The sequence below is a fragment of the Staurois parvus genome, unplaced genomic scaffold (assembly GCF_062004578.1).
Source record: "Staurois parvus isolate SC_StPar_1 unplaced genomic scaffold, SC_StPar_1.0 ptg001142l, whole genome shotgun sequence".
NCBI classification, from domain to species: domain Eukaryota; kingdom Metazoa; phylum Chordata; class Amphibia; order Anura; family Ranidae; genus Staurois; species Staurois parvus.
In genome coordinates, this window is record NW_028318938.1 from 105,378 (window position 1) to 129,809 (window position 24,432).

The following is a 24,432-nucleotide window of genomic DNA, read 5'->3' on the forward strand; positions in this document are numbered from 1 at the left end:
ACACAATTTGCTTATAGCAAAGAATTACTTTGCTATAAGCAAGCATTTACCTTAATGAAATCGATTCATTCAGGGTTTTTTTTTTGTGGTTAGCTGTGATTTGGCCACGGCTAATCACATGACACAGCTGGGCTGTGATTAGCCCAGCTTGAGCATGTGATTGCTGTGACCATTCACAGCTAGACAGACACACTAGTATACAATGGATGGCATGAAAGGAAGCCATCCATTGTATACAACTGTCATGTGACCTGCTGTGATTGGTCACAGCAGGTCACATGGTGCTGGAAACAGGGCCGGTACACAGATCTATCATCGGCCGTGTCCGAGGTACACGGCCGATGACAGATTGCGCCACAGAGCGGCCCTGCGCATGACTGAAAGGATGCCATATGGCGTCCACCCGGAGGGACGAGCTGCTCGCCCGGCCGCCTTTGTGCTATTGGCCGGGCGGGAACCGGTTAAGCTGCCTCCTCCTGTCTAAGCGGAGCTCTTTCTCTCACCATACGTGTGTATACTCCTCCCTCCTGCCTCTCTCTGGTAATCATTCCACTGTATCCTGTCTTCCTGAATGCATCTTCCATAAGACTTACGACGTTAACGTTTTTCTACCTATGATTATTCTCTATTAAACGGAACATTCAAATGGGTTTCCTCATCTGACTTCCTCAACGTGTAAGTTTATTCATTGGGTTCAACTGTCTGACCCGATGCAAGAGATATATTCAACACCATGTGGTACAGCTGTATACATTGTTGGAGATAAAGTTTATCATCCTGTAGTCGAGTCAGAACAAGTAGTGAGGAGACCAAACAAGCTTTTCAGAAGATAGAGGTTTAGGAGTAATGTGTGCACATAGTTTACATTCCACAAAAAAAATATTGGTAGAAAGTCTATCTATCATGGCCGTGGATGGGGGGGTACCACCAGTCCTCCTGTACGGGGCCCAAGCCAGCTGGGGAGCCTAAGCAGCTGGGTGGATCGGATGTGGGCAGAGAGGGTGATCGGCATGGCAGGGGGGCAATTACTTGAACCAATCCCCTGCATGGCTCTCAGGGCTGGGACAAGGGGTGGGCAAGAGGGGCAGCTGCCCTGGGCACAGTGGTTATCTGTAGGGATGGGGGCACCTTCCATCAGTTACAAGTCTGACAGGAGTAGTGGCAGTGATTTTAACAAGTGTGTGACAGCTGGGCATAGGATCCTTTAAGCTTACACATCATAAACCGCGGGGGAGGGGGGGGCGCATTTTGGCCTGCCCTCTTCTTCTATACCTTCTGCTGGCTTTCAGCTGCTGCACAGAGAGCCATATAGGGGATTGGTTATAGTAATTGCCTTCTGCTGCACCCAATGATCACCTTCTCTGTGCACCATACATTGCCCCCTGCTGGCCAGGCCCCCCCGTGTGCCCCACCCCCGCAGTGCTGCCGGCTTCCCTCCTATTCTTCCCACCGGTAGCTGCAACACACAATAGGATCCTTCAGGATCAGGGAGGATTTGATTTAAATCACTAGTGAAAAGGCTAGTACATAAAATATTATGTAATAATAATCGAGCCTTTTCACTAGTGACAGCGAGGTTTTCTGTATGGAAATGGGAAGGAGAGAAACTCTGTCAGAGAGGAAAACAGGAGAACAATGATAGTGTAGTTTGCAACAATAGAGTTACACTTGGCATAATTGGTGTCAGTTATTATTTTAGGGTAACTGGTGTCCATCAATATTTTGGCGTAATTGGTGTCAGTTATTATTTTGGGGTAATTGATGTCAATCATTATTTTGGGATAATTGGTGTTGATCGTTATTTTATCACAGTGTTGACTGATAACACAAAGTCCTGTTACCTGTCTGTGTGATCTCATCCAGAATGGCCAATAAATTCGGATGAGGACGATCTTTCTTTAACATATAGAGACATTCCCAGAGTCCAATCACAGCTTCTCTTCCCCGATCCTGAATGTCTTGTAACAAGGTGTGAGAGAAGGAAGACCGATCTTTTTCCATTGACAGGTATTTCTGCAAAAAGACATCTTATGATTGTTCCATTACCACATTTAGAAATGTAATTTCAATATATTGTGTTTTATTAGGTAAAACATAAAAAATAATTCTGGTTGGTCTGATCGCTCTGTTCAGAAAAGTAAATCCTGTCATAGTGAAGTTATACTGCATGAACTCTGCCTGACTTTTGTGTGCTTTTTCAGAATGGTTCCTCCTCCTAACACCAGTTGATGTAATAGGATCAGGACTGTCAGCGAGAATGCAGAACGCAGTTCCGGTATCTCTAGCACTTAAAGTGTTACTAAACCCTGGACCCCGCATTCACTATATCCGCTCTCCCCGGACCCTGCATTCACTACATCCACTCTCCCTGGACCCTGCATTCACTATATCCTCTCTCCCCGGACCCCGCATTCACTATATCCGATCCCCTCGGACCCTGCATTCACTATATGCACTCTCCAAGGATCCCGCATTCACTATATGCACTCTCCCCGGACCCCACATTCACTATATCTGGTCTCCCCGGACCCTGCATTCATTATATCAGGTCTCCCCGGACCCTGCAATCACTATATCCAGTCTCCCAGGACCCTGTATTCACTATATCCGGTCTCCCCGGACCCCGCATTCACTATATCCAGTCTCCCCGGACCCTGCATTCACTATATCCGCTCTCGCCGGACCCAGCATTCACTATATCCGATCTCCCCGGACCCTGCATTCACTATATCCGCTCTCCCTGGACACCACATTCACTATATCCGCTCTCCCTGGACCCCGCATTCACTATATCCACTCTCCCTGGACCCCACATTCACTATATCAGCTCTCCCCGGACCCTGCATTCACTATATCCGATCCCCCCAGACCCTGCAATCACTATATCTGCTCTCCGCGGACACCACATTCACTATATCCGCTCTCCCTGGACCCCGCATTCACTATATCCACTCTCCCTGGACCCCACATTCACTATATCAGCTCTCCCCGGACCCTGTATTCACTATATCCGATCCCCCCAGACCCTGCAATCACTATATCTGCTCTCCCCGGACCCTGCATTCACTATATCCGATCCCCCCAGACCCTGCAATCACTATATCTGCTCTCCCCGGACCCCGCATTCACTATATCCGCTCTCCCCGGACCCTGCATTCACTATATCTGGTCTTCCCAGACCTTGCATTCACTATATCCAGTCTCCAAGGACCCTGAATTCACTATATCCAGTCTCCCAGGACCCTGCATTCACTATATCCGGTCTCCCCGGACCCCGCATTCACTATATCCGGTCTCTCCGGACCATGCATTCACTAAATCCGCTCTCCCCGGACCCCGCATTCACAATATCCGCTCTCCCTGGACCCTGCATTCACTATATCTGCTTTCCCGGGACCCTGCATTCACTATATCTGCTCTACCCAGACCCTGCATTCACTATATCTGGTCTCCCTGGACCCTGAATTCACTATATCCGCTCTCCCCGGACCCTGCATTCACTATATCTGCTCTCCCACAGTACACAGAACATGGAAATGCAATTATTTTAGTAAATATAAACTGCTAAATATCTTTTCACATCAGCAGTATATAGCAGTCTTGGGACTTCTATCAGTGTCCAGCAGAGTACTAGTTAAAACTTGTAGGAAAAGTTTTCTTTCTGCTCTAGGAGGATGCAGACCTCTGTCTGACCAGTGCTGATTGGCCCTGTGCTGAGCACTCTCCCAAGCAAAAAAAAAACTTCTCTAGCAATACACACCAAACTGAGCATGTGCAAAATGCCTATGGTTCAGTCTGTCTTATCAGGAGATAAGTGCTAGTCACTTGAAAAAGGGGAGGAACAGAGAAGACAGGATCAAACGGCCTTTGACCCTTAGATTCCACATTGAGTATAGCAAGCATGCTTTACTGCATCTACAGACTGATTGTACTTTTGTTGGTTCAGTAACACTTTAATGTATGTAATGGCAAGGGGGGCTGGAGGGTCTATTGATGTTGGCTGCTGGGGATCTGTTATCACTGGAGGGGATACATTTTTGCATGGTGGTCTATTGTTGCTGGAGAGGGATCTATTGTTGATCGAGAGGGATCTATTGTTGCTGGAGAGGGATTTATTGTTGCTGGAGAGGGATCTATTGTTGCTGGGAGGTCAGCTGTTGCCAGAAGAGATCTACAGTACTGTTGAGGGAGGAGTCTATTGATGCTTGCTGCTGTGAATCTATTCTTTCTGGGGTGGAATTTTGTTGTGATGGTCCATTGTTGCTGGGGGAATCTAGTGTTGCTGGGGGGGGGATAATGTTTCTGGCTGTAGAGTATTTTACTGTTTTTCTTGTTATCATTAACAAATTCCATACAAAATAATACTTGGCTCTGTATTCTCTAAAAGGAGCAGTACTTGGAAGGTGAGTAGGGGGTGGAACCAAGGGACGGTGCTCAGAGGTGGGTAGGGGGTGGAACCAAGGGACAATGCTCAGAGGTGGGTAGGGGGTGGAACCAAGGGACGATGCTCAGAGGTGGGTAGGGGGTGGAAACAAGGGACAGAGCTCAGAGGTTGGTAGGGGGTGGAAACAAGGCACGGTGCTCAGAGGTGGGTAGGGGGTGGAAACAAGGGACGGTGCTCAGAGGTGGGTAGGGGGTGGAACCAAGGGACAGTGCTCAGAGGTGGGTAGGGGGTGGAAACAAGAGACGGTGCTCAGAGGTGGGTAGGGGGTGGAAACAAGGGACGGTGCTCAGAGGTGGGTAGGGGGTGGAACCAAGGGATGGTGCTCAGAGGTGGGTAGGGGGTGGAACCAGGGGACAGTGCTCAGAGGTGGGTAGGGGGTAGAAACAAGGGGTTCCTGCACCTATTCTCTGAGAAAAAAAGCCCTGAATAGGATACTACCAGAGCTGCAGGCAAGATAGAGATGGTAGACAGGATTTGTACCATTGTTAGCACCCAGTGCAGACACTCCCATTGTCAGCCTGATCTGAACTATCAGAAGGTGATGACTTCAATGGTTTTCAGTGAATGGTATGGGGAGGGCTTTCATATTTTTCTGGTGTAGAATACGAAGCACATAGCTGATTTTCTTCTAATGGGTCCCGAGGTTGTTCATTTGTTCTTACTGCAGGTCTATTTCACATAATTGCTGCTGTGCTCTCTGTAGCGCTCCCCAGTCAGCAGGGAGTGTGAGTGTTGTGATTGGACAGTTCTAACTCTGATTCAGCATAAGGCATGTCTGATCTGTGCAGAGAGACCACTGCTTCCACACGGGTCACAGGGGTCCTTCTGTCTAATGGCCAAAGAAAGGTTGTTGTTGGAGTTGGAAGTGCTTTATTAACCACTTGCCTTCCTGAGGATTTACCCCCCTTAATGACCAGGCCTCTTTTTGCTACTCGGCGCTGCACTAATTCAACTGATAATTGCGCGGTCATGCAATGCTGCACCCAAACAAAATTTACGTCCTTTTTTTCACACAAATAGAGCTTTCTTTCGGTGGTATTTGATCACCTGTGCGCTTTTTATTTTTCACGCTATAAACGAAAAAAGACCAAAAATTTTGAAGAAAAATGATATTTTTTACTTTCAGCTATAAAAAATATATAGTAAACTCAAAGTTAGTCATAACTTTAGGCCAAAATGTATTCTGCTCCATGTTTTTGGTAAAAAAATCCCAATAAGTGTATATTGATTGCTTTGCGTGAAAGTTATAGCGTCTAGAAACTATGGTATAGATACTGCAATTTACGCCATTTTTTTGCTATACAGCGCTGCGCTAGTTTAACGGACAATTGTGCCGTCATGCAATACGGTACACAAATTAAATTTATGCCCTTTTTTCACACAAATAGAGCTTTCTTTCAGTGGTATTTGATCGCCTGTGCGTTTTTTATTTTTTGCGCTATAAAAAAAAGTCTGACAATTTTGAGAAAAAAAGCTATATTTTGGACTTTTTGCTATAAAACATGTCTAGTAAAAAAAGTTTCAAAATCAAATTTCGTCATAAATTTCGCCCAAAATGCATTCTGCGACTTGTCTTTGCTAAAAAATACCCCAATACGTGTAAATTAATTGGTTTACGTGAAAGTTATAGCGTTTACAAATGGCGGGAAAGATACTGGGATTTTAAAAAATTTTTTATACTAATAATGGCGGTGATCAGCAACTTATGGCAGGACTGCGGGACTGCGGCGGACATTCTGACACTGGGGGGAACTGACTTGGGGTCACTGACCTCCCCAGTGACACCAATACAGTGATCAGTGCAAAAAAAAAAAAACACTGACACTGTACTAATGGCACTGGGGAGGAAGGGGTTAACTTTTTTATTCACTGAAAGAGTTAACTGTGTGAGGGGAGTGGTTTACTAGGGGGCGGGGGTGTGTACTGCATGGGAACACTCTGAGATAAACTCTTCTCTCCATATCAGCATGTCAGGAGCTGTCAGGGAACTGACAGAAAACAGAGCTACTGCAGCCCTGCTCTCTGTCAGTGATTGCTGCTAATCAGCGGGACACAGCCGGTAATGACTGGCTGTGACCCGGCGACTGACACCCGCGGCCGCGATCGGCGGCGCAGGTAGGGCGGTGGCGCGCCTTGCGCACGCCCCCTACCTGTTTTGCAAAAGCACGTTTTAAAATGTGGTTTTGTGCAGCCATGCTGACCTGCCACCGTATTTCTACAGTGGCTGGTCGGCAAGAAGTTAAAAAAAATTAACTGTAAGCATATATTATTTTATTGATTTACAGCATTTAATAGAAAGGTTCAACTCCCGCAGATCGCTTAGAGCAGAACTTTCAGAAATCAGAGAATTGGGAACATGGAGGTCAGTGTGATTATCTCACTTCTTACTCACTTTTACATGGAGTTGATTATAAGGCATGTGATCAGCAGGTCAAGCAAAGACATAATGATCACTCGACTGCCTTTTTTTTTTTATACCTCTTTTGCATATGTTAAATTACATTTTTGTTTCTTTTTTTAATTTTTTACAAGCTTTTTATTCTAGATGCTACAAAACATACATTCAATGTTGCCAGGCCAGTCATGCTCATAGCTTTCAAAAGAAAACTTTTTTTTTTTATATTTTGAGACAATTTTTGGAAAAATTTCACAGCAAAATCAAGTTGGCCGATATTTGCTGCTCGTCCACAATAAACATGCAGTGAGCGATAGAAAGAGATGTGAGATGGGGAAACAGCTCTCATTGTTTGAATACTGCTTGCGTGGAGTAAATTAAATGTTTTGACTGACATTCTGCAGTTTAGCCACAAGATGTCACTGTTTTTCTAACACAGCCTCAGACTGCATAGATATTTCTATATTCATGAAGAGGTGGAGTTTTCACACAAAGTTGAGAGAGAACATGAAGAAGAGAGAGGAGCCATGTTCTGGAGAATGGTGAATGAGGGGGGCCTTGTGAGTTGAGAATCTGATGACATCCAGGTGTGAGAGCATCCCTCCGTAACCAGAGCTGCAGCTAAGTGAAGCTGATGAGATTGCTGCCAGGAAGCTGATGGGATTGCTGCCAGGAAGCTGATGAGATTGCTGCCAGGAAGCTGATGAGATTGCTGCCAGGAATGCTGATGAGATTGCAAACAGGGATGCTGATGAGATTGCAAACAGGAATGCTGATGAAAGCAGAGGAACTAAGCAACATATACTGCAAGACCGCATGCTTGTTGGAGTGACATTTGTTCTGTTCAGAGTCACCAGCAGATGCAAAGCAGACCCGGGTCGGTAAGATCGTGCATGCACCTCATTTCAGTGTTGGCACCTTGAGACTGAGTCCAGGCCTATAGTTAGTTAGTTAGGGTCTTTGTTTGTGTCAGGCCACAAGTGTTTTACTGATCATTGGAAGGACTCCATAACTGATGACATCCAGGTGTGAGAGCATCCCTCCGTAACCAGAGCTGCAGTTAAATGAAGCGGATGAGATTGCTGCCAGGAATGCTAATGAGAGCAGAGGAACTAAGCAACATACAGTCATGGCCGAAATTGTTGGCACCCTTGATATTTCTCCAGGAAATCATGTATTTCTCACGAAACGTATTGCATTAACACATGTTTTGCTATACACATGTTTATTCCCTTTGTGTGTATTGGGACAAAACAAAAAAAGGGAGGAAAGAAAGCAAATTCGACATAATGTCACACAAACCTCCAAAAATGGGCTGGACAAAAGTATTGGCACCCTTTCACAACTGCGGATAAATAAGAATGTTACAAGCATGTGATGCTCCTGTAAACTCACCTGGGGCAAGTAACAGGTGTGGGCAATATAGAAATCACACCTGAAAGCAGATAAAAAGGAGAGACGTTCACTTAACCTTTGCATTGTGTGTCTGTCTGTGCCACACTAAGCATGGACAACAGAAAGAGGAGACGAGAACTGTCTGAGGACCTGAGAACCAAAATTGTGGCAAAATATCAACAATCTCAAGGTTACAAGTCCATCTCCAGAGAACTAGATTTGCCTTTGTCCACAGTGCGCAACATTATCAAGAAGTTTGCAACCCATGGCACTGTAGCTAATCTCCCTGGTCGTGGACGGATGAGGAAAATTGATGAAAGATTGCAACGCAGAATAGTCCGGATGGTGGATAAGCAGCCCCAAACATGTTCCAAAGACATTCAAGCTGTCCTGCAGGCTCAGGGAGCATCAGTGTCAGCGCGAACTATCCGTCGACATTTAAATGAAATGAAACGCTATGGCAGGAGACCCAGGAGGACCCCACTGCTGACACAGAGACATAAAAAAGCAAGACTACAGTTTGCCAAAATGTACTTGAGTAAGCCAAAAGCCTTCTGGGAAAACGTCTTGTGGACAGATGAGACCAAGATAGAGCTTTTCGGTAAAGCACATCATTCTACTGTTTACCGAAAACGGAATGAGGCCTACAAAGAACAAAACACAGTACCTACGGTAAAATATGGTGGAGGTTCAATGATGTTTTGGGGTTGTTTTGCTGCCTCTGGCACTGGGTGCCTTGACTGTGTGCAAGGCATCATGAAATCTGAGGATTACCAAAGGATTTTGGGTCGCACTGTAGGGCCCAGTGTCAGAAAGCTGGGTTTGCGTCCAAGATCCTGGGTCTTCCAGCAGGACAATGACCCCAAACATACGTCAAAAAGCACTCAGAAATGGATGGCAAAGAAGCGCTGGAGAGTTCTGAAGTGGCCAGCAATGAGCCCAGATCTAAATCCCATTGAACACCTGTGGAGAGATCTTAAAATTGCTGTTGGGAAAAGGTGTCCTTCCAATAAGAGAGACCTGGAGCTGTTTGCAAAGGAAGAGTGGTCCAAAATTCCGGGTGAGAGGTGTCAGAAGCTTATTGATGGTTATAGGAAGCGACTGATTTCAGTTATGTTTTCCAAAGGGTGTGCAACCAAATATTAAGTTAAGGGTGCCAATACTTTTGTCCAGCCCATTTTTGGGGTTTTGTGTGACATTATGTCATATTTGCTTTTCTGCCTCTGTTTTATATTTGTTCCAATACATACAAAGGGAATAAACATGTGTATAGCAAAACATGTGTTAATGCAATACCTTTTTTGTGTGAAATACTTGATTTTCAGGAAAAATATCAAGGGTGCCAACAATTTCGGCCATGACTGTATACTGCGAGACCGCATGCTTGTTGGAGAGACATTTGTTCTGTTCAGAGTCACCAGGGGATGCAAAGCAGACCCGGGTTGGTAAGATCGTGCACGCACCTCATTTCAGTGTTGAGACTGAGTCCAGGCCTATAGTTAGTTAGGGTCTCTGTGTCAGGCCACAAGTGTTATTACTGATCATTGGAAGGATTCCACAACTTAAAGTGACATTTCTAATTGGAGAGCTGCTAAAATCCTACAAACTCAAGCCAGACTGGCGTTTTGCTCAGAAGGAATACTCAGGCACGTGCTACAGGACCAGTTATGGGAGGGGGAATACTGTAGATTTGTGTAAGATTGTAAGCTGTTGTGCTACACCGCAGGCTAGCCCATACCATACACCCATACACTGATTCCTGCTCTTTTAGGATAATAATGGGTAAGGTGTGGCAGCTTAGTTGTGCCTGCCAGTAGGTAAATTACTATTCTTTCTACCTTCATCATCAGAAGGCGCCGTGCTGTGCAGCACAAGGGTATCAGCCTTTGGGCTGGGAGTATGTAAATTTATTGTATGTTCCCAGCATTTGTGGTTGTGTTTATTTGCCACATCTAAGTTAAATTCTGTTGTGGGAAAAGCTAGTGTTGGGGTTGCTTTCCTCGTTCATGACTTCACTGTATCCTGGGGAGCCCACCCCGGCACACGGCCTACAACTTGGCATAGTCGGCAGGATACAGCGACCGTTATGGACGGGAATGCGGCGGAAGATCTTCCCCCGGCGCCAATGGCACCGGTCCAGGACCCAGCTCAGGGTTCGCTGGTGCAAGGCCAAGTTGCCCCAACACCGCTGATACAGCTTGCCCCCGCCCTGCCTGTACCAGTATGGTACATTCCCGTGGGGGCACTGTTGAGTCACCTGCCAAAATTTGACGGTAAAAATATGACGTTGCAGGACTGGACTGATAGAGTGCGAAGTGCGGTTAGAATGTGTAACCTGACGTCCGAGCTGCGGGCAGAGGTTGCATTGAGGGCTCTAGAGGGTGACGTCAGATGGACAGTAATGGTAAGGCCCGAATCTGAGAGAGACACCCTAGAGAAAATATTATCCCTGCTGGAGAGAGCCCGAAGGGGGGCATGCTAAAGTAGTGCAGCTGTGGAGCCACTTCTTCAACCGACCACAGCAAGAGGGCGAGACCCTGATGCAGTACTCCAATGCCCTACAGGAGACGCTAAGTGAAATACAGCGGTGAGATCCAGAGGCCATGGGAGCTTTCCGGGAGGCTACTACGAGACCAGTTCATAGTGGGGCTCTCCAACAAGTTCTTACAGGACAAATTGCAAGAGATGACCCGTACGGGGCCCAACATGACATTCTACAGCATCTACTTAGCTGCCATGGAGAGAGAGGAAGAGTGCATACCTGTGGCAGCGAGAACAGTGAGTAGTACCCATGGTACAAGAGGTCAGTCTGCATCTGAAGACTCAGAATCCTTAAAGGATGTGGTCCAAGCCCTGCGGACAGAATTAAGAGAACTTCGGCTGGCAGTGTCCCAGATGAAGACAGAATCTCCCCGGTCTCCGGAAATGACCTCAGCACCTCGCGCCACTCCACTCAGGATAACTCAGCTGCGGGGGCACGTCAAACGGGGACCACCTCTGTTGGGCTTGTCGACAGTACGGCCACATGGCCAGAGAGTGCCCAGAACAGATGAAGTCTGAGCCAACATTAAACTTCCGACCGCCGCAGTAGCTGGGCGTCCTACGGCGGTACACCAGAAGCTAAGCCCAAGCATGAGGAACACGACCTGTATGCCAGCAGCCCCGTTATGGAAGCCGAGTTGGAAGGCCAGAAGGTATGCTGCCTAGTTGATACAGGGTCGGAGTGCACCCTTATGCCTTTGGAGTTCTTCGAAAGACACTTTGGACATATGATGGAGCCGGAAGACAAGAGCATCATCAAGCTGACGGCTGCCAATAACAGAGAGATGGACATCCGAGGAATAGTCTGGATGCGGGTCCGGCTGTGTGGGCAAGAAGGGGGTCGTGCTGGTGGATCATTCGTCCTGGAGAGGGATGAACGTGACACTAGGTATGAACCTGCTGAGAGACCTAGACCACCAACTTTATGTCAAAGAAGGGCCAAGGTATTGGCAACGGGCCACCACACACCGGCCAACCCAGAAGGTTCTACAGCAGATGGTGAGGAGCAGTAGTCTACAAAAGGGCGACATGCCCGGTCGACCCATTGGACACGTGAGGGTGCCGCGGAGGACCCCGGTGAAGATCCCGCCTCGACAAGAGCGAATATTGATGCTGCCGGTTGGGGCTAGACAACAACTGAATGGACTGGAGGTCCTGATCGAGCCCGCTTACCAAGAAGAAACGCAGACTCATCCACTGGTAGCCCGGGCCCTCGCTATTGTGAAGGATGGATGTGTGCCTATGCGCTGCCTCAATGTTGAAGACTGTGAGTTAACCGCCCCTGGGAATACCTTGCTGGCCGAAGTTTATGTGTCCGAAGGGGATATTCCTCGACGGAGGTGCTTCACGCTACGGCCATATAGGAGATCAGCCTGGACCTATGCTGTAGAGGTCCATCAAAGGGAGACCCCGACAGCAGAGTGGAGTGGACGAGTGATCATGGCCCGGGTGGGGGTGAACTACAAGATCCTGACTCCAGGACAACAGAAGTTGCTGGGAGACACCCTTTGGGAATTTCAGGAGGCCTTCTCGAGACATGATGAGGATTTCGGTGGTGCCTCCACCATCAAACACGAAATCCACACCGGCAATGCTGCAGCGATCAGGGAACGTTACCGGCAAATCCCGCCTAAAATGTACCAGGAGGGGAAGGATATGGTGGCCAGCATGTTGGAAAACCAGGTGATCCAGGAGAGTCAAAGTCCTTGGGCTGCTCCAGTAGTCTTGGTGCGGTAGAAAGATGGGAGTCTCCGTTTCTGCGTGGATTATCAAGAGCTGAATGCCCAGACCGCCCGGGATGCCTACCCCCTTCCGCGGATTGAGGAGTCGTTGTCCGCCCTGAGTAATGCGAAGTTCTTCTCGACTCTTGACCTGGCCAGTGGGTATTGGCAGGTACTGGTGGCCAAGAAGGACAAAACGAAGACGGCCTTCATCCTACCTATGGGTCTCTACGAGTTCAACCGGATGCCATTCGGCCTGTCCAATGCCCCGGGAACGATCCAGCAGTTGATGGAGCACTGTCTGGGAGATCTCAACTTCGAGTCAGTATTGATATACCTGGACGACGTAGTAGTGTTTGGGGCTTCTTTTGAGGATCACCTCCAGAAACTGCGACAGGTCTTAGGACGGCTGCGAGACCATGGGCTCAAATTCAAGCCCAAGAAGTGCCAACTGTTTCGACAGCAGATAAAGTATTTGGGACATTTGGTCACCCAGGAGGGGGTAAAGCCAACCCCCGACAAGGTGGAGGCCATCCAGAAGTGGCCCCAGCCGAGTACACTACGAGAGGTGCGGGCGTTCATTGGACTGGCCGGCTTCTACAGGAGTTTTATACCCAAGTTTGCTCATTTGGTGGGCCCGTTAAACGAGTTATTAAGGGGCACTGCAGGGGGCCCAAAAATACGTCCCATCAAATGGGGACCCCGGCACCAAGGGGCCTTTGAAGCAGTGAAGGGGGCGCTGATCAGTGCCGTGATTCTGGCTTATGCGCGGTTCAACACCCCATTCCTGCTGTACACTGACGGAAGTCTACATGGTCTGGGGGCTGTGTTATCCCAAGTCCTGGATGGACGTGAGAGAGTCATTGCCTATGGCAGCCGGGCTCTGAGGGAGTCAGAGCGCAACCCTGACAACTATAGCTCCTTTAAATTGGAACTACTGGCACTGGTGTGGGCCATGACCGAAAAGTTCACGGAGTACCTGACGGGTGCAGAGGTGACCGTGATGACGGACAACAACCCGTTAGCACATCTGGAAAATTCCAAACTCGGTGCGCTTGAGCAGAGGTGGTTGGCCCGCCTTTCTAAGTACCAATACTGCATCAAGTTCCGGTCAGGTAGGGAGAACGGCAACGCTGACGCACTCTCCCGAGTCCCTGTAGGGTTGTCGGCTCAGAGTGCCGATGAGGAGCTAGAGGACACTGAAACTCCTGTTCTTGGTCGATTACCCATGTTCCAGGACGTGGCACATTCAAGTGGGGTGGCGTCCGGGATGCCAATGGTGCTGGGAAAGACGTTGGCTGATTGGGAGAGGGTCCAGGATAGCTGCCCGGACCTGTGGAAAGTGAAAGAATGGGTCTGGATCAAGATCTGGCCTCGGTCAGAAGAGCGGGCTCACCTGACTCCCGAGGGCCAAAAGTTGTTGAGGCAGTGGGATAAGCTAACTGTTACCCAGGGCCTCCAGTGTCGGACAATATACTTGCAGTCAGAGTTGCAGTACCGGCGACAGATTGTCATCCCCATGTCATTGGGACCAGAGGCTGCCGGGGAAGCCCATGAGAGTAGTGCCCATTTTGGGAGCAATAAAACGTTCAAGTGGCTCCAACAGCTCGTGTACTGTCCAGATTTGGCAGACATGGTGGCCAAAGCATGTCTTAAGTGTCGGCCCTGGGGGCTGAGTAAGAGTACTGAACAGCGGGCTCCTGTCCAGGCCATCCGGACATCAGCACCCCTAGAGCTCCTTATGATCGACTATGTACAGATTGGGTATTCTACCTCGGGGCACTCGTACTGTCTAGTCATGACAGATCATTTCACAAAGTATGCGGTGGCTGTGCCCACCAGAGACCAGGCGGCAGAGTCGGCCGCTGAAGCGGTCTGCAAACACTTTATACAGGTGTTCGGGTGTCCACAGAGAATACATTCAGACCAGGGGGCATGTTTTCAGGGTACTCTAATGAATGAGTTGTACCAACTGTATGGGATCGAACATTCCCACACCACCCCGTATCACCCCCAGGGAAACGGGGCGTGCAAGCAGTTCAACCGCACCTTGCTCCAGATGCTGCGGACTCTGGAGGACCTCCAAAAAGCTCGGTGGCCCGAATACCTACCTGAACTGATGTGGGCCTATAATAACAGGGTGCACAGTACCACCGGATACTCCCCATATATGCTCATGTTTGGGAGAGCCGATCCGATGGAGCCACCACCAAGAAATACTACCGCATGGGTGCAAGAGCACCACCGCCGGCTGAGAGCGATCCACAAGGTTGTGGGGGAGCGCCTTAGACAAGTGGTATACCCCAATCGAAGACCAGTGCAGAAGGAGGGGTATGCCCCGGGTGATCAAGTGATAGTCAAAGCCAAGCGGCCGTCTGGAAAGTTGGATGGGCAGTGGGAGGCGGTCCCATGCATGGTGAAGAGGAGGGTATACCCTGCCATCCCAGTCTATGAGGTAGAGCCAATAGGGACCGGGGGGACCTCACGAAACTTGCACCGTAACATGTTGAGGCGTTGTAATTTTGATGAACCAGTGTGCGTGGAGGGGATGGCTCCTCCTGCTCAGAGTACAGAGGAAGTCTCCTTAGAGGAGGGGGAGGAATGGTGAGTTGTCCCTGCCCCAGTACCCACAGAGGCTCCAACCATAGCAAGTTTGCCACCAAGGGAAAGTGTTGAGCGGTCAGCAGCTCCTCTCCCAGTAAATGTGCCTGACATCCCCAGTGCTTATGAGCCTGTTACTCTATGAAGGTCAACAAGGCCCAATGCTGGTGTGCCCCCACAGCATTATGCCCAGAATAAGCTTGTATGGGGAGGGTTGCCGAGGACAACAACCTCTAGTGGGGTGGCATGTGAGATGGGGAAACAGCTCTCATTGTTTGAAAACTGCTTGTGTGGAGTAAATTAAATGTTTGACTGACATTCTGCAGGCTAGCCACAAGATGTCACTGTTTTTCTAACACAGCCTCAGACTGCATAGATATTTCTATATTCATGAAGAGGTGGAGTTGTCACACAGAGTTGAGAAAGAACAGGAAGAAGAGAGAGGAGCCTCATTCACCTTCTGGAGAATGGTGAATGAGGGGGGCCGTGTGAGTTGAGAATCTGATGACATCCAGGTGTGAGAGCATCCCTGTGTAACCAGAGCTGCAGTTAAATGAAGCTGATGAGATTGCTGCCAGGAATGCTAATGAGAGCAGAGGAACTAAGCAACATATACTGCGAGACCGCATGCTTGTTGGAGAGACATTTGTTCTGTTCAGAGGGATGCAAAGCAGACCCGGGTTGGTAAGATCGTGCACGCACCTCATTTCAGTGTTGAGACTGAGTCCAGGCCTATAGTTAGTTAGGGTCTCTGTGTCAGGCCACAAGTGTTATTACTGATCATTGGAAGGACTCCACAACTTAAAGTGATATTTCTAATTGGAGAGCTGTTAAAATCCTACAAACTCAAGCCAGACTGGCGTTTTGCTCAGAAGGAATACTCAGGCACGTGCTACAGGACCAGTTATGGGAGGGGGAATACTGTAGATTTGTGTAAGATTGTAAGCTGTTGTGCTGCACCGCAGGCTAGCCCATACCATACACCCATACACTGATTCCTGCTCTTTCTCTTTTAGGGTAAGAACAGGTAAGGTGTGGCAGCTTAGTTGTGCCCACCAGTAGGTAAATTACTACTCTTTCTACCTTCATCATCAGAAGGCGCCGTGCTGTGCAGCACAAGGGTCTCAGCCTTTGGGCTGAGTGTATGCAAATTTATTGTGTATTCCAGCATTTGGGGTTGTGTTTGCCACATCTAAGTAAAATTCTGTTGTGGCAAAAGCTAGTGTTGGGGTTGCTTTCCTCGTTCGTGACTTCACTGTATCCTGGGGAGCCCACCCCGGTACACGGCCTACAGAGGTATCACCCACATGGAAGAAAAATATATTTTAAATATATTTGAAAAATATTCTTCCTAAATATATTGACATGTATTTGAAATACTACAATTTTTGCCATATTCAGTATATATTTCAAAATATTTTTAAAAATATATATTTTTGAAATATATTCTCTGATTTTTTTTATCATATTAAAAAGTAATTTTAACATATATTTGTAAATGCAATCCAAAAATGTATTTTTAAAGACATACAGTATATTTGAAAATGTATTTTTTAAAATATTTTTTATATATTTTGTAGTAAAACTGCATTTCAACATACAGTGTGTATATATATATATACAGTTGCAAGAAAAAGTATGTGAACCCCTTGGGATTATGTGGAGTTTTGCATGAATTGGGCATAAAATGTGCTCTGAACGTCATCTAAGTCACAACAATAGAAGAACACAGTCTGCTGAACATAATACTACACAAACATTAGATGTTGCCATGGTTTAATTGCACATAACATGTAAACATTCACAGTGCAGGGAGGAAAAAGTATGTGAGGCCCTAGCTTAATGATTTCTCCCAGAGCTAATTGGAGCCAGGAGTGAGCCAACCTTGACTCCAATCAGTGTGATGATATTGGATGTGTTGCGGACAGCTGTCCTGCCCTTAAAAAACACACACCTGTTTTGGGTTTACTGGTTTCAAGAAGCACTGTCTGATGTGAACCATGCCTCGCAGAAAAGAGCTCTCAGAAGACCTACGATCAAGAATTGTTGACTTGCATGAAGCTGGAAGGGTTACAAAAGTATCTCCAAAAGCCTTGATGTTCATGTGTCCACGGTAAGACAGACTGTCTACAAATGGAGAAAGTTTAGCACTGTTGCTACTCTCACTAGGCATGGTTGTCCTGTAAAAATGACTGCAAGAGCACAGCGCAGAATGCTGCATGAGGTAAAGAAGAATCCCAGAGTGTCAGCTAAAGACCTACAGAAATCTCTGACACATGCTAACATTTTTGTTGACACATCTACAATAAGGAAAACATTAAACAAGAATGGAGTACATGGGAGTACACCACGGAGGAAGCCATTGCTGTCCAAAAAGAATATTGCAGCACGTTTGAAGTTTGCAAAAGAGCACCTGGATGTTCCACGGTACTACTGGCAAAATATACTGTGGACAGATGAAACCAAGTTTGAGTTGTTTGGGAAGAACACACAACACTATGTGTGGAGAAAAAAAGGCACAGCGCACCAACATCAAAACCTCATCCCCACTGTAAAACATGGTGGAGGGAGCATCATGGTTTGGGGCTGCTTTGCTGCCTCAGGGCCTGGACAGATTGTTGTCATTGATGGGAAAATGAATTCCAGAGTTTATCAAGACATTTTGCAGGAAAACGTAGGACCATCTGTCCGCCAGCTGAAGCTCCGCAGAGGATGGGTGATGCAACAGGACAATGACCCAAAGCATACAAGTAATTCAACGAAACAATGGCTGCAACAGCACAGAATACACCTTCTGGAGTGGCCTGACCTCAACCCGATTGAAATGCTGTGGCATGACCTTAAGAGAGCGATTCACACCAGACATCCCAAGAATATTGCTACACTGAAACAGTTTTGTGAAGAGGAGTGGTCCAAAATTACTCCAGATCATTGTGGAGGTCTGATCTGCAACTACAGGAAACGTTTGGTTGAGGTTATTGCTGCCAAAGGAGGGTCAACCAGTTATTAAGTCTAAAGGTTCACATACTTTTTCCTCCCTGCACTGTGAATGTTTACATGTTATGTGCAATTAAACCATGGCAACATCTAATGTTTGTGTAGTATTATGTTCAGCAGACTGTGTTCTTCTATTGTTGTGACTTAGATGATGTTCAGAGCACATTTTATGCCCAATTCATGCAAAACTCCATGTAATCCCAAGGGGTTCACATACTTTTTCTTGCAACTGTATGTATATATATATATATATATATATATACACACACACACACACACACACATACACATATATAATTTTTATATATGTCTTGAAATATATTGAATATGGCCAAAGTTGTAGTATTTCAAATATATGTCAATATATTTGGGAAGAATATTTTTTCAATATATTTCAAATATATTTTTCTTCCATGTGGGCATATCTAATATATATATCCCTCCTAGATTGTAAGCTCCAAGGAGCAGGGCCCTCAAACCCCTCGTGTATCGCATTGTATTGTTATTGTACTGTCTCATGTATTGTCTCCCATTGTAATGTACAGCACTGAATGAACTATTGGCGCTATATAAATACTGTATATTAATAATAATTATATATGGAGTTATGGATGTGAGGCTGGATGTGAAAAGATTCAAAATAACACCGCAGGTAACGTACTCATACAGCCATCTTTGGTGTTTAAAAAAAAAAAAAAATTATATTCTGGTGGCAACAGTTGTGTAAATGGCTTTAAAAGTTGTATGTGGGATGTAATGAAGTGCTGATATGATCACATTTATCTTGTGGATTTATTATAAAGTTCAGTTATTTATGATCAGTATGGAGTGATTTGGTGTACAATTATAAAGGATTGGATGTTTTATATGGAGCTCCCCTGTACCACACACTGTATTTTACTGTATGAAATGTAGAAATATCTTACATCTGTGTTTAAAACTCTCCGAGATTGTAGTTCTACCAGGATGGAATGAGGGTTCATGTTCTCCAGGATGTAGGTCAGATCATCTCTGTAATACTCGTATATCCTCCTCAGTGATGGATCGTCATACTCAGACAGCTGACGGCAGAAGTTTCTGATGTCATCTAGAAAAGCAGAGAGAATAACATTTTCTGGCTTTCCTAAAACCAGCTTTATAAATGCTGTGAATTTACATCCACCACAAACTTTTACTTCTATGCTGGATCAATTGGAGGGATGTAACAAAAGAATAAAAAATAAGCACAGGGAAGACATGACTAGGGGGAATAGAGGGACAACAGAGGGTTAAATGATGGGTGGGAAGTTTTTGGGGATTATGGGTTACCTTATTGGATGAGGGATGTTGGGGAGGTTCTCCCAGGGAGAAAAAGGAGTGTCTGACCTCAGGAAGTCCAATGGGGGAATTTTGGAAGAAGAAGCTTCCCACCTTCCCTCCCCTTCGTGCTTTGGTTTGGATTGTCATGGTGGACTTGGCGGTGGTTGGTCTTTGGATGAGGAAAGAATTCTGGATTCAGGACCCATCAGTGGTATGGGGACCTTGGTACATTCCAAGGGGTTAACTCGGAATAGGTAAAATGGTGGTCACTAAGGATAAGAAGGATTATCCCTGAGCAGGTGTGTTGCGGCTGGGGATAAATACGATTGTCCCTGAGCCGGTGGGTTGCGGCTGGGGAAAAGTAGGATTGTCCCCGAGTCGGTGGTTTGCGGCTGGAGATGAGTAGGATTGTCCGCGAGCCGGTGGGTTGCGGCTGGAGATGAGTAGGATTGTCCGCGAGCCGGTGGGTTGTGGCTGCTATGGCCATTTTGACTCCAAAAACTTGGCTTGTGTATTTTGTATAGCTGGGTCGGTGGAGGGTGTGGCCTAGCAGGCTGGGTTAGGTTGCAAGGCGTATAATCTACCCTTGTCATGACATTTCTATAAGGAGCACAGGAGGTGGGGATCACTATAAGGACCATTACATGAATTGCCCTGTGATTGGGGATTTATATTTGGACATCCCAAGCCAACCAACTATGAATCCTTACTGATCTACGGTTATGCTTACCATGATTATGAAAAAAATAATTGTGTGAGACTAAGGCAAGAAACATCTGGGAATTGCAAGAATGGAAACAATGTTGTATATAAAATGTTTAATTTGTGTATATTTGATCAAAATTGTCTTTATGAAATTAATGTTTGTTCTGTTTTTGTTTTTCAGGGTGAGCATAGGTGGCGGTGAAAGGGACAGTGTGAAGGGATTGGATTGGAGAACTATGTTGGTGTAGGGAGAGTTATTGTAGGGGTAGTTTGAAGTCTGAAAATGAAGGTGGATTCGGGATTTTCTGTATATGTTAAATTTTACTTAACCGCTTCCTATCTGCCCTATAGCAGAAGTACTGCTACAGGGCGGCATGGGTGCACAAAATCACGTGTATATATATATATACGTGAATTTGCATTTCCGGGTAGGGGGCGCATGCGAACACCGTGCGCAACCTACCCGTGTCACCATTTGTCAATCACCAGGTCCTGCCCTGTGATGGGGGGAGAACGGTTTGTACACAAAACAGTTCTTTCCCGTCAGCTCTTGCACACTGCTTTACATGCCTCTGCATAGCACAGCCATACAAAGAAGTGTGTTTACAGTAAAGCACACACACAGCACAGTATTTAAAACAGTATTTAAACCAGCACAGTTAACCCTTTGATCACCCCAGATGTTAACCCCTTCCTGCTCAGTGACAGTGTCAGTGCTTTTCATTAGCGCTGATCACTGTATTGGTGTCACTGGGGATGTCAGTGACACCAAGTAAGTTCCCCCCAGTGTCAGAATGCCCGCCGCAGTCCTGCTATTAGTTGGGATTTGCAGGCTGGCTGGTTAGAGCTGGGAATTTTTTTTAGGAGGGGTGGGCTCCCTCAGGTCCACCTGACCTTTAGATATGGACATTTTTAGCGGGGGTTCCCTGAGACCAGAAATGTATTTCAAGGGTTCCTCTGTGTTTAAAAGGCTGAGAAAGGCTGATATATATAAAAGGCAAACCGTGACTGATCTCTTGATTACCGGGAACGATGACTCTTCTCTGGCGTCTCCAACTCTCCTCCATCTTTTTTCCTTGCTCTTAGTTTGTTTTACAGCCGTATTCCAGTCATGCCACGGAACACCTAGACACAGAGATACATTGTGTCTAATGGCTACTAGGTTGTCCAGATCCCCCTGAGGAAGTAAGATGTCTGAGACTTTATTTCCTGATGCAGATTAAAATTTCTATGGAACTTTCTTTTTTTAATAGATATATATCCAAAACTAAAAACCGGAGACAAACAGCTTTTAGTGAACTTCAGGCAGATATAATAGACAGAAAATAATAGAACTCTGTAGTTATTAACACCAGGGGCGGACTGACAACTCATGGGGCCCCTGGGCAATAGGGGATCATGGGGCCCCTGTGTCCTTGCCCACACTCAAAAAGCCTATGAAAAAGGTACCAGGGGCATCTCATGTGGCCCCCTACTGACCCCGGGCCCTCGGGCAGTGTCTGAGTTTCCAAATGGTCAGTCCGCCCCTGATTAACACTCGTCCATCATTAAATGAACATTTTAAATGCAAGCAATGTTGTAAGTAAGAATTGAATCAAAACATGAAACTTTGGACTCTTCAAACACTAAAAAACAAAAGCGGACATCTCTGTACTAATAGACATCTGATGTGTCACTCCTGCTGTGCTATGGTAGCAATAAAGATAGGTAAACAAATTAAAAAATTTAACCACTTGCCCTCCAAATTAAATTTAATTCCTTTTTTCCCCTTTAAAAAAAAACCCTATATTTTTTGACTTTTTGGTATTAAATATGTCCAGTAAAAAAATTTAAAAGATGAAATTATACATGTTGATCGTATCCCCCCTCCCTTATGTAACATACATGAAGATCATATCCCCCCTTATGTATTATACATGGAGATCATATCCCCCCTTATGTATTATACATGGTGGTCATATCCCCCCTTATGTATTATACATGGAGATCATATCCCCCCTTATGTATTATACATGGTGGTCATATCCCCCCTTATGTATTATACATGGAGATCATATCCCCCTTATGTATTATACATGGAGATCATATCCCTCCTTATGTATTATACATGGAGATCATATCCCCCTTATGTATTATACATGGAGATCATATCCCCCCTTATGTATTATACATGGAGATCATATCCCCCCCTTATGTATTATACATGGAGATCATATCTCCCCTTATGTATTATACATGGAGATAATATCCCTCCTTATGTATTATACATGGAGATCATATCCCCCCTTATGTATTATACATGGAGATCATATCCCCCCTTATGTATTATACATGGAGATCATATCCCCCTTATGTATTATACATGAAGATCATATCCCCCTTATGTATTATACATGGAGATCATATCCCCCTTATGTATTATACATGGAGATCATATCCCCCCTTATGTATTATATATGGTGATCATATCCCCCTTATGTATTATACATGGAGATCATATCCCCCTTATGTATTATACATGGAGATCATATCCCCCCCCCCCCCATAATCTCTCTTAATAGGAGAGGATTTTGCTCGCGTTAGAACCTGCAGCTTGGCATTGCATGCCATTATTAAGCTTGTGATCTACCAGAACCCCCAGATCCTTCACCATTGACCCCCCTATTTTTACCCCCCCCAGTATGTATGATTCATGCATATTCTTAGCCCCCAAGTGCAGAACCTTACATTTATCAACATTAAACCTCATTTGCCACATAGTTGCCCAATTACACCGAGCATTGAGGTCGGCTTGTAAATTGGAGACATCCTGTAAGGACGTTATTCCATTGGACAGCTTGGTGTCATCTGCAAAGACTGAAATGGGATTTATAATCCCAAACCCTATATTGTTTATAAATATATTGGCTCCTGCTGCTACCAATCAAATTCTGTAATGAGGGAGCATGGGGTGGGGCTGTGCCACGCTATCAATGTCAATATTTGGAGGCAATGTGGCTCAGGAGCGAGCTTTCATAAGTGCTTCCATAGAAAGCAGCTTTCTATGGTTGACCAAACAATAGGAGCCAGGAGCACCAGCGGGGGACCCTGAAGGAGGAAAATCAGGCCTGCTTCGTGCAAAACCATTGTTGCTATTCTGTCTCTCAGTGTTACAATACACCTACCAGGGGCAGACTGACAACTCATGGGGCCCCCTCCCCCAGGCAATAGGGGATCATGGGGCCCCTGTATCCTTGTCCACACTCAAAAAAGCCTACCAGGGGCCAGGGGCATTTCATGGGGCCCTCTACTGACCCCGGGACCTCGGGCATTGCCGGAGTTCTCGAATGGTCAGTCCGCCCCTGACACATACTATTCGATTTTTAGACCGATCATTTTTTTGTGAGTGGGCAAACATTCAAAATCAGCAGGGGAGCAAATACGCATTTCCTTCACTGTATATGAAACAAGATGCATCAAATACATGGTGTATATACTGTATATATACACACACACACACATATATATATATATATACACACACACACATGGCATCGTTAATGCTAATGCGCACAGAGTGATTAGGGTGTGCCCAGGCACAATCGACACACCCTCCTGAGCACACCTATGATTATCCCCCTACATGTCCAAAGTCTGAGTCTTATCTCAGTGTCTTCAATAAAATGCAATTGAAGCTGTTTCTGGACATTCTCCCAGTTCATAGTACAGCTTAGTATCATCTGGTTAAATGTATCTTTATGACTTCGGTAAGTCACAATTAAAGGAGTATTAAAGTCACGTTCATTACATTAAAGTAGAACTTTAGGCAAAACTCTTTTTTCTTTTTGGATAGAGTAAGCGAAAGTTATAACCCCGGTCAGATTTTTTTTTTTTTTTTGCCCCATTGTGGAGATTTCCCTTCACTTCCTGTGCGATAATCCAAAAGGAAGTGAGAGGAAATCCCCTGCAGATTAATGGAATTTCTTGAGGACCCCCAGGTCACCAGAATTAGTGTCCCCATTGATTTCCCCTCTATTATTTTTCTGGGGACAAGCCAAAATTTGGGATTTTCTTTTACTTTCACTTTCAATGATAATGGTAAACGGGATAAATAGAGAGGGAGAATCTCCTTAACAGGGGAACAGACAGCAATAAAACTGACAGGGGTTCTAATCCATCTCTAAAAAAAAAAAGTTTTGCCTTTAGAAGATCCCGCCCCCCCCCCCTTCCTGACCAGGCCATTTTTTGCGATACGGCGCTGCGTTACTTAAACTGACAATTGCGTGGTCATGCAACGCTGCAGCCAAATGAAATTTACGTCCTTTTTTTCCCTCACAAATAGAGCTTATGGTATT

The 24,432-nt window shown here is 45.9% G+C and overlaps 1 protein-coding gene across 1 annotated transcript in view; it reads right to left on the bottom strand.

The window, feature by feature from the left end:
- The window catches only part of LOC149439249 (NACHT, LRR and PYD domains-containing protein 3-like), a 76,434-nt gene that overhangs the window by 49,730 nt on the left and 2,272 nt on the right, over window positions 1-24,432 (bottom strand). Inside the window, exons 2-4 of the mRNA XM_089659251.1 lie at window positions 21,123-21,275; window positions 19,021-19,181; window positions 1,842-2,013 (exon numbers count right to left, since the gene is read on the bottom strand). Coding sequence (XP_089515377.1) covers window positions 1,842-2,013; window positions 19,021-19,181; window positions 21,123-21,165 — 376 coding nt within the window. The 5' untranslated portion in view covers window positions 21,166-21,275. The remainder of the gene's footprint in view (window positions 1-1,841; window positions 2,014-19,020; window positions 19,182-21,122; window positions 21,276-24,432) is intronic.